The following is a 10,944-nucleotide window of genomic DNA, read 5'->3' as shown; positions in this document are numbered from 1 at the left end:
TCTATTCGAAGTTTTAATCATCATCGATTGTCTTTTGTATATTCAGGGTTTATGAATGATTCTTAGATTGATTTGGGATGCATACTAGATTAGTCTATTGATTGTTCTATTGCTAGTAGAGATTTTGAACGATCCGTAATTTTCATGCATCTCCTACACAATCAGTGAACCGAGCTTACTGAGTTTAACTGATGGGATCAAACCTAAATTCACAAAGTGTAAAGCGTTCGGTTGAGTTACACCTTGTAAGCGTACCTCAAGGCGTCTCAGTTGGATAGAATCCGGTGGCTAAGCTTACATGTTATCCGGTGATATAGGGAGTTTTGGGGATAGCTAAGCGTACCTGCTTTCCCACGGTTGGTGATGAATGGTTCTAACAAATATAGATAAGTATACTAATCCAGTTATCGCTTGGTAACGGCGAAGGATTCCTTGATCATCTTTTTATTATTTGTTTCTTTTTATTTAACTTTTAAACAATCCCCCTTTGTTTTGATTTTTCTAATATAAATAACCTATCAATCACACAGCTCTTTGTGGGAACGATCTCTTACTACCGCTATATTACCAGTTAATTAGTGGAAAATATCTTAATTAATTTTTTGTGGTTACGACACGCATCACCTGATCCAATATGAAGATTGCACTTGAAGTGATAAAAGCAATAACTCTGATATGAATCAGGAAATACTTTTGGGATGCGCTGCAAAAGGCCTTCACCACGATCGATAAGAAAAACAATTGGGCGACCATCCACCACTTTTTTAAGATTGTCGAGGAACCAAAACCAATTTTGTTTGTTTTCAGCAGAAATAATATCATAAACATATGGGTAAAAACCGTTGTTTCCATTGATACGGGTTGCATCCACTAAAGCACCCTGAATCTACCAATAAGGAAAGTAGCGTTCAAGTAAATCATTTGCCTAAAATACCTATAGCTATGCTTGCAAGCACCAAAACATATGAAAATACTCTTAAATATTTTAGTTGCATGATCAATCTAAAAATTCTCATAGCTATCAGGGTTAGTTTCCTCAATGGCTTTGACATACGAAACTAAATCAGTGTAGGACTTCTTGTCATCCCCAAACTGTTGTTCAAATACGGCTTCTCTCCCTCTACGAGCATGGTGATACTTAATATTGGTCCCATAAATGTTCTTAAAAATCAAATGATCTAATTAGGTTTTAAACTAGGATCTCCTTGTATATGGTAAGATATCAAATGCTTGAATAAATTGGTTGTCACCGGCGGACTCTTCAACCTCAAACTAACACTACATCTGCCAAAAACAAAACATAGAAAAAAGAAAAATAATTAATGTGCACTAAAATGTACACCTAAAAAAAGCCTGCATATATATACAAGGTGCATAACTATGTACACCACTATGGACATACACATGAAAAGCCTATAATAAGAAATGTGCACCACAATGTACACCTAAAAAGCCTACATATATAAGGCGCAAAATTATATGTACCCCACTATGAACACCATAAATAATTAAAACTATTAATGTGGACTAATATGAAAATCACTCACCTCTAAAGAATATTAGCAGCTTTCAGAGAGAACCGATAAATGTCACCATTCACAGGCCCAAGGTGAATCCTCCATGAACATCCAACATCTTTACACTTTGTAGTATACCGACTCTTGTCATTTTTCAGAATACTAATCTTGTAACCAGTAGCTATCTTTTACTTATCCAAAACAATTCTAACAGCTTCAACACCACCCATAAATTCTCTACCTATCTCGTTAAAAATATAAATACATTCATGGGAAACAAGAGGCTACATCGCGATATACCACCCTTACAATCTTAGGACTTTCACTTTCACATGAATTTGCAGTACTAGAACTAGTGCTACAACCATATTTAGAACCAGAAGTATGCTTCTGAATCACGTCAATATTCAAATAGAAATCTTCATTGTTAATAAAAATAGTAAGAGAAACTAGACCTTATGTATTACCATGTACAAAAATTATTTGACCATTATCCATGTAGCTCAAACGTATAGTCTTTGGAGACAAAGACTTTCACTGCTTACATGCAAAACGATTCAACTAAACTACGGTGCTCTGTGTACTTACGTACACGAAAAGGTGTCCAATGCTCACCACGATTCAAAATAGCATAAACAACCTTTTCAGACATGGTTGACACCCTTGCATATTACAAAGAACATAGATACAAAACTGGAAAACGTACGTAAAGTGTTCAAAGAATACATTTGCTATAAAAAGATATCACTCCGTGGAAAATGTAAGAATACACATGCCATAAAAAGATATCAATCACCATGAACGAAATTCAGAGCGTTATACAGACACACACGGACATATGAAGACATTAAAAAATCAAATTACATATAAAAATATATGAAAATCACCAACGCAAATATATTTCAAATCAAAAAACAATCTGAACCAACTAACACCGATATTTAGAACAAAAAAAATTTGAATAACATTTTAATACATGACAGAGATAATAACATTTGAAGCTTCAATCAATTTTTTAGATTTGAGTAACCTCTTTCAACTGCTTAACCGTGTGGGGACTTCTCAGTCGTTTCTCGAATAGAAAAGAAGTATCTTTTTTCTGGGAACATGGTCAACCAGAAAAACTATACAGTGTACAACAAAGTACACATTCTACATATTCAAAAATAAATAGAAATCAAATGCAATCAAAGATTTATCGAAGATCAAAGATTTACAGTCTTATTACAACACATAAATTAATAAATTAAAAGCCTACAATCAAACATCAGTTCGATTTCATATCATCCATCGAATTAAAAAAAAAAACAGTAATCAAAAGCATTTCACGAGAATCATAACATAAGAAATAAAACACATCGAATTAAGATCACAAATGAATAAGTTGTAACAAATAGTATTCCTATCATGAATTTGAAAAACCACACAATCTGAAATAATTTTGAACGACAAACCAAAAGAAAATAAGCGATTAAAGATGGAAAATTAACGTGAGATTGAAATTTTGTTGCAGAAAGTCTTCCAAAATCTTTCTCTATCTGTTTAATCGCCTCTAAAAAAATTGTGTGTCTCATTCTCTCTCAATCTTTAGTGAATTCAAATTTCAGATCCAAAAAATTCGATTCAAAAATATTGATTTATATATATAATCACTAGAAAATTATTTATGGTATATTAAAAATACGGAAATCGGGGATTCACTCCGTTTTTTTGGACTAACTCATCCACAATTTCGACTAAACCGAAAAACGCGAGATTATTTGGACTAATCTTTACCGGGCTTTGGAGGGGGTGGATTAGAACTTCCAAAACCCACTAAAAAGGGATTAAAAGTTAATTTCTATAATATCTTCCCTACTCAGAGAACAAATATACACTGCCGCTTCAGAAAACCTTACACAAATTTCAAATCATTTCTTCATCTTCTTCCCCTTTAAAATCTTCATCTTCTTTCTCTTTCCCGCGTAAATCTCTACCCCACCTTCTTCCAAAATCAGCTTTCAAATCCCAAAAAAATGTCAGATCTGATGAAATCGTCGTTATTCCACTCACACCGACACCTCTGTCACGCAGAAATCCTCACACCAGCAGAAGTTAAAGCAAGAATCGAAGTAGCAGTACTCAATTTCCTCAGAATCTTAAATTCACCAACATCTCCAGCCATATCTGATCTTCCATTGATACAACGAAGCTCGAAGAACAGCCGAGTCAGTCGTGGATTATTAACTGATGAGTCGTCGATCTTTCTTTCTCATTCCTTTACAACTAGATCGCTGATGAAACCTAGTTCTGCTAAAGCCTTTGTCAGAGGTAATAATCACAAAGTCAAATCAATTTATTCAGAAATTCGATTCAATTTGTTTTAATTGAGCTTGTGACTCGGTTCTGGTTTGTATACCACCGTGCCACGGCGGAGTAACTCGAATTTTACCACCGTTTTTACTTGGTAGACTCGGAAGAGTCGTTAATGAATTTGTTGTTTGAAACAGTGTGGAAAGTGATGGAGATGTGTTATCAATTACTGATGAAGGAGAAGAGAGTTACACAGAGGGAGCTTTTCTATAAACTGTTATGTGATTCACCTGAGTTTTTCGCTTCTCAATTAGAGGTTAATCGATCTATTCAAGGTTAATCCATTACGCAAATTTCATTACATTTCTTCAATTATCTGATTTTTTGCATTTTTAAGGTTCTAATTTGGGGGATTTTAGTGCATTAGATGTTGTTGCGCTGCTTCGGTGTAGTAGGCATAGTCTTGGGATCATGGCATCGAGTCGAGGACTTGTTGCTGGACGTTTGATGATTCAAGTATGTTGCACTTGATTTTCTTTTACTTGTGGTTAGCAAGAATCTGAATTGTGAAGTGATTTTGGTTTTTGTTTGCTTGGAAAGGAGCCGAACAAAGAAGTAGTGGATTGCTCAATGTGTGGGTCTTCTGGGTATGCGATTACCGGGGATTTGAGTTTGTTAGAGAAGATGAGTATTCAATCTGATGCAAGATATATTATCGTTGTCGAAAAGGTAAGGCATCTATGCGCAATAGTATCTTGGTGATTTATGAGCCATTTCGCTGTACTCACTGGTCTTTTGTGCAGCATGCTATCTTTCAGAGGCTTGCAGAGGATCGGATTTTCAATCAGATTCCAAGCATACTTATTACTGCCAAAGGTTATCCAGACATTGCTACAAGGTAGTCTGAGACATGGTTTGATTCTGACCTTAATTTCTTGGGTCTGAAATAGCCTGTGACACTTGTTTCTTCTATGATGTAAAATAGGTTTCTTCTGCATCGACTCAGCCGAGCTTTCCCAAACCTGCCTATCTTTGCACTGGTTGACTGGTGCAGTACATGAAATCTTTCTTAATTTCCATGTTTTCACTAGGAATTTGATGTACTTTTCTACCCATTCTAGTGCTGATAGTTTATAGCAATATAGGAATCCTGCAGGGCTAGCTATACTAGGCACCTATAAGTTCGGAAGCATAGGGATGGGTCTGGAGGCATACAAATATGGTAATCTCATCCAATTTGCATTGCTTTTTTTGTTCATTCCATATTGCATTATTACTCACAGAAACAGTCATTCTGATCTTTCAGCCTGCAATGTTAAATGGCTGGGAGTCAGAGGGAACGATTTACAGCTCATACCTGAAGAGTCATATGTTCCACTGAAGCCACGTGATCTGCAGATAGCTAAAAGCTTGATGTCCTGTGACATGTTGCAGGTAAATAAGACTTTGATGCACCCACCCACTCATGCAATGAGTTCATTGCTTCATTGAACTGTTGTTTTTCTTGTATAAAATTATAAGCCTGAAACTCTATTGACTTAACTGTGTCTTTGGGTTGGGACTTGTAGGATTCTTACAGAGAGGAACTGGCAATGATGGTGCAGAGTGGTAAAAGAGCAGAAATTGAAGCCCTCTATTTCAACGGATATGACTTCCTGGGAAAGTACATTGCAAGAAAAATTGTTCAAGCCGACTATATCTAATAAGCTGTAACTAACTCTTATATATTCTATTACACAATGCTGTCCACTGTTATTCCATCCTTGTTTCTGTTCTGAACAAAATTACAGAGATTTTGTGTTCTGAACAAAATTACAGAGATGTGCCATGTTCAAATAATTGGTATAGATAAATTTAGACAGAATCAAGTTGGTGCACCTTGTTCAAACCAAGGACACAGATTCATCATAACAGGATACACGTCATTATACAAAAATTAGGTATAGAAACACAAATAACCATAATGCTACCAAATGTAAACAAATACAAAATCAAGTCTGACAACCCCTCTTTTTACCACTCAATAATAATATGATATCGCAGGTACGCTAGCTCGGAATGCTGCTACAAAAATTGCTGGTCTCAAATCATTGTGGGAGACTCACTTTCTTCCCATCCATATGAAACTTCTTGCTGCCTACAAGCTGCATTCATAAACACCCAACTTTTAGCAAAAGGACTGAAATTGAACACCCAAAAACGTTTTGCCACAAATTCTTTTATCAACTTAATGCATGTCAACCATTTAGGTAGGGGACTATAAGCACAGCCTAGTAGAACAATGTCTAGAAGAAACTGCAGGTATTGCAAAATTTGGATAATAGTTATCTGAAAGTCTGATGTATATAAAATTCATACGTTACAAAATCCGGCTATTCCCACCCTAGTCTACTAATAATTCGGCGGGGTAGAACAAAATTATTCAAACTTCTAACTTGGACTTATGGGAACTACTGTAAGCAGGTGTCGTGTATCCAGTAACTCGTGTGAAGGAAATGCATAGCTACTCTAACAACATATAGTGAAATATGAGTGGGCAATAAGACCAAACTTCCTCTTTGGTCTAACTCAGCAAATGAAAACAAAACTAACCATGTCAGTTAAACCCCGACAAGAAGACAATACTAAGTGGGTAAAGGAAAACGCAGGGTATTACACATTCATTAACTGTCCAAATTTTACTGTCCAAATTTTCAACAGTTTCTAGGATTTCTTACCTTCTGTTTCAAGTATGAGAAAGCATCGCGCTTTGAAGAAAATTTTGAAAAAACAGATGGTGATTGGGCCTCAATGAGTGATCTTAGATCTTTCAGCTTCATTGACTTGCCAGGGGCCTGCAATTAGAGTTAATTTAGTTTACAATAGAACGTTTCATTTAAAAGCTGATGAAATTGCATATTTTGAGAAAAGCACCTCACGAAGTAGCTTTTTGCACAACTTTTTCAAGTTAATTTTCTCCCCGTCACTCCTCTCTGTTATGACAACCTCACTGAGCTTTTGTTTTACTGGAGGACAAGGTTCAGCAGAATCCTCGGATTCATCGTCCTCTTGATTGCTGTCTTCACCATCATCGTCTTCATCGTCATCTTCACTATCACTAAATGATGTCTTCTTCCCCTTCCAATCAGCACCAGCAATTTTCTTCGACTTACCCTTAGCTCCCAGACCTTGCTTTCCAGTTGTAGCTTTATCCTACAGGATGAAATGACAAATATCAGAATTACCCGCAGAAATCTATACAGTAACTCATATGTTTATCACAATCAAAAGGTTTATTATTTCTTGATAAGGTAAAGACATCTAGAGATTTTTTACAAATTATGAGAGAATTTACAAAAACAACCTATAAATGCACATAGACTACAAACTCAATGTATAAACACCCTTGGAAGTTAGTGAACAGTTTACTGCAATTGAACCTATCAAATCACAACACTTCAGTCTTATAATCATGCTGCTGGTTACCAAAATCATAACTGAATCCCGACACTTGAGTTAGTAAGCAGTTCCATAGGTTACAAAAAGTTTGAGATTTACATGTCAGAATCTACACACATAAAAATATAATGACAAGAGAACAATAAAACAACTGACTATACCCGTAAGACAGTAAATAGTACCTGACAAAGATTATACAGATCTTCTTGATCTTGTTCATGAAAAACAGCCCTTTTGCCTGATCCAGGTGCATCATCAGAACTTCGTTTAGATTTCTTCTTTGGTTTAGACGTTGCTCCAAGAAGTCCCCCAGAAACGAATCCATATTTAATGCCCCACCAATTTACTGGCACGTCGTTTGGCTTGTCTGTCATAATTTGAAATGTTTAAGTAGAAATAAGAGAACAATACTGGTAGGTAAAAGTTCTCTTGAAAAAAGGTATCCCTGGTGCTGCCCAAAGCTTATAGAGCTACAGAAGTTATCTGTCAAACCCCAAAATTTCATTTGTTCACCTCAACTAAACAGCACTACTATGATCTACGTGAACCTTCATCATTCCAGCTATTAGCTATTGCATTTAGATCCAAACCTTTATCTAGTTGAGTAATTGTGCAGAAACTAAAACAAAATTTCTTTTGTTAACCTCAACTTCAGAACACTACTATCACGTATGAAAAGTTATTCAGTTACCTTCATCTTGGCAGCTATTCGACGCAACTGTCGCTTTTGTCTCCAATTCCGAAGCTTCATCTAGTTGTACATCCTCCTTCTCGGTTTTTTTGACCTGCATGTGCCAAGCATGGACTTGTTATGAACCTATTGGAATACAAGTGTTATTACCTTTGGAATACAAATGTAATTGCAAGCAAACCAAACTGGCAATTACAGAACCTCAATATCCTCATGTGACTAGTGTAGAAAATATGATCATGTGCTTGTGTAGACACAAATGCACAACGTGACTCAATGAGAGAAATATGATTCAGTATGATCACTCATTTCTTAATACAAATAGTGGTGCAAGTAACACCAACCACCAGGCATATTTGACAAGAAAAGTTAAATTAGATGTTCAGAAAATTACAAGAATTCCCTCAAGATCTTTCAAAGAATATCCATTAACACGCTTCCCCCTTTCCCTCTTTTGGTATCTACAAAAACAAGAGAACCAATTCAATCAAAACCCCAGACCATAATATTACAATTTATACATGACCAATTACGAAAAAACAAAACAGAAAGACAAATAATTTCATTATTTTGCCAACCTGCCCTGTGGACGAGTACTCTTAACGACAGGCTCCTTAACTTCTTTAGCTTCAACTTTCTCAGCATCAACGGAAGAAACTTTCTTGCCTGCACATTACACAAACTTAAACAATTAACTCACACTCCACACTACTTAAACAACCAACAAATACAAATCTCATTTTCACGTCACCTTCTTTATCATCATCATCATCATCTTCAACGTGTACTGCTGCTTGCTGCCAATTACAAATAAACCAAACGAACACGTCATATTCCACAAAACAAAAAACTGGTTTTTATTTTCATTCATAAATTCGAAGTATATTAAAATTAAAACATTTCTTACCACTTTCAATCTTTTAAGAATATTATCAAATTGCGTAGTATCAAATGCCCAATTGTTCTTCACTTGGTCCAAACCAACACCTACAGAAAAAACCCAACAAATTCCCACAAAAATTAAACCTAATTTTCAATACCCAACACTGAAATTACACACACAACTGAAACTTTTGCATCAGAAATCAAAGAAATTAGGAAAGGGTTTTATCAAAAACCTGAAGTGTCCTGCTTATTTTTAACTCGAACGTGACCTTTAATTCCTTGTTTATCTTTCCCAAGTCCTTCACCTTCTTCCCATCCCTACAACACAAAAAAACAAACCCATTATTTTGGAATCAAAATGAAACAAAAACCCTAATTAATTTTCAACTTCGGGTAAGTAATTTTAGAAAAAAGAGAGATTTTTCTTTTTTGTTACCATTGTTTTCATGAGGCGGAAAGCAGCAGAGCTTCTGGAAACTCCAACATAACATAGAGGAGCTTCAGGTGCCGCCATGACTACGATTCTGAATAGATCAAGCAATCTCTCTCTCTGCTATTCTGAGATTCAACTCAGAAGGTTTTTCCAGAGAAAGGAAAAAGAAAAAGAATGAAAAAAGGGGTTTTACGATGCTAAAATAGCACCCAAATTGTGGGAGTGTGGGACCCTCGAATTTGGTCTATCTCGGAGTTGAGTCCGATTTATGTTTCGGGGGATTTGGGAAGGGTACTTGGTCATCTCAGAGTCGTACATGGTAAGGGTATTTTTGTGCTAGGGCTATGGAATAAATGTTAGAGACATCCCCTCGCTAAGTCAAGTCAGAGACTAAGTGAAAGAGTGAGTATTAGACCGTGGGAGTAGTGGATATTAAAAGGTTGATATTCAGCCAGTCGAAAAGAAATAATCTCTCCAAACAGCTGATTATATGCCTCCCAGGTATATCCTTTTACTTTTAATAACATAAAATAAAAATAAAAAGAAACAATGTGTGTATCTAGTTAGGAGCCATGCTCGCCCGAAAATAGAATATACTATAGGACCTGTATCAAACTTTTTTAAAATAAATATTAAAATTCCGAAGAAAAAAAATGTATAAACCGTTAAGGGGCATTTTTTTCCAAGCTGCTAAAGATAAGTTTCTTAGTTTCGATTGTTGGACGCTCTTTGATTTGAAGGAGTTTTGGTGAAGGTTAACCTCTCCACTACCCGTAATAATACCTAATTTGATCAAATCTGATCGAACTCCTTCTTTCTGAGTGCGAGTTTTCACTCCATATACCCTGCTTTCTCAACCTCACCCTGAAGCATTTAGTTAAGGAAGGAAAGTTATGAAAGAAAACACTGCAGCGCAGTGCAATGTGGGACGGAGGTAATTGTTTCATTTCACTGTTTTTATTAGTAAGTTTTCCATTTGATCATACGTGTGATGTAGGGTGTAGCTTCATTTCTCTCTTTTTATTAGTAAGTTCCCCGTTTGTCCATCTTCATTCGGTTCGTCCATCCGCACATGTCATTGATGGCATTAGATTATGAAATAGATGTGAATGTCAAATTACAAATCCCTCACATATTAGATTGGATGCCGATGATGTCAAACCTAGTTTATGCCGAACCATGCTCACCCCTAACACTACTGAACAGGAGTGTGAAATGGGCTTACAAACTTTAATTAGTTTTGAGAGCCATCTAGATAAAATGGGCGGTTAGTAATTACTCACCCTTGTCATGGGCTAGCTCTGCCCCCTGATAGTTAGTAGGGATGCACATGGGCTAGTATGAACCGGTTTTCATCTCATCTGCATCCAATCGAAAACAAAAACAAAATCCCCGACAACGGCGTCAAAATTTGAAGTGTGTCGTAGGTGCACAAATTAACTCACTTATATTCTACTTTACTAATGAATAATATAGTAACAAATAAGATTCGTTCCCACGGAGAACAGGGAGTTTTAATTGTCAAAAATGTCACAATGGGGGATTTTATTTTAGATTCAAAGTAAAATCAAAGCAATTAAAAATAATTAAATTGCAAGCAATGGAGAGAAATATGATCAGGGATTCCTTCTTCGTTATTAAACAGTCATTAAAGTAGCATATTCATCTATTCTTTGTAAATCACAGAT

The 10,944-nt window shown here is 35.9% G+C and overlaps 2 protein-coding genes across 2 annotated transcripts; one reads left to right on the top strand and one right to left on the bottom strand.

Annotated features, from left to right (window-relative positions):
* The first annotated feature begins 3,491 nt into the window (after window positions 1-3,491).
* On the top strand, window positions 3,492-5,738 carry LOC113274671 (meiotic recombination protein SPO11-2-like). The gene is made up of 9 exons (XM_026524065.1): window positions 3,492-3,827; window positions 4,007-4,144; window positions 4,237-4,325; window positions 4,410-4,538; window positions 4,613-4,707; window positions 4,795-4,857; window positions 4,955-5,031; window positions 5,116-5,243; window positions 5,378-5,738. The coding sequence occupies exons 1-9, from the start codon at window positions 3,533-3,535 to the stop codon at window positions 5,510-5,512; spliced, it is 1,149 nt and encodes a 382-aa protein (XP_026379850.1). The 5' UTR covers window positions 3,492-3,532; the 3' UTR covers window positions 5,513-5,738.
* LOC113274669 (PIN2/TERF1-interacting telomerase inhibitor 1-like) lies at window positions 5,533-9,438 on the bottom strand. The gene is made up of 11 exons (XM_026524064.1): window positions 9,260-9,438; window positions 9,057-9,141; window positions 8,846-8,925; window positions 8,690-8,735; window positions 8,517-8,604; window positions 8,333-8,399; window positions 7,939-8,032; window positions 7,430-7,614; window positions 6,723-7,001; window positions 6,527-6,643; window positions 5,533-5,953 (listed from the first exon to the last, which is right to left on the bottom strand). The coding sequence occupies exons 1-11, from the start codon at window positions 9,335-9,337 to the stop codon at window positions 5,897-5,899; spliced, it is 1,176 nt and encodes a 391-aa protein (XP_026379849.1). The 5' UTR covers window positions 9,338-9,438; the 3' UTR covers window positions 5,533-5,896.
* Between the last annotated feature and the right edge of the window lie 1,506 nt (window positions 9,439-10,944).

Source organism: Papaver somniferum, chromosome 4 (genome assembly GCF_003573695.1).
Source record: "Papaver somniferum cultivar HN1 chromosome 4, ASM357369v1, whole genome shotgun sequence".
NCBI classification, from domain to species: Eukaryota; Viridiplantae; Streptophyta; class Magnoliopsida; order Ranunculales; family Papaveraceae; genus Papaver; species Papaver somniferum.
Note: the sequence above shows the minus strand (reverse complement) of the source record. Positions and strands in the feature narration are given on the sequence as shown.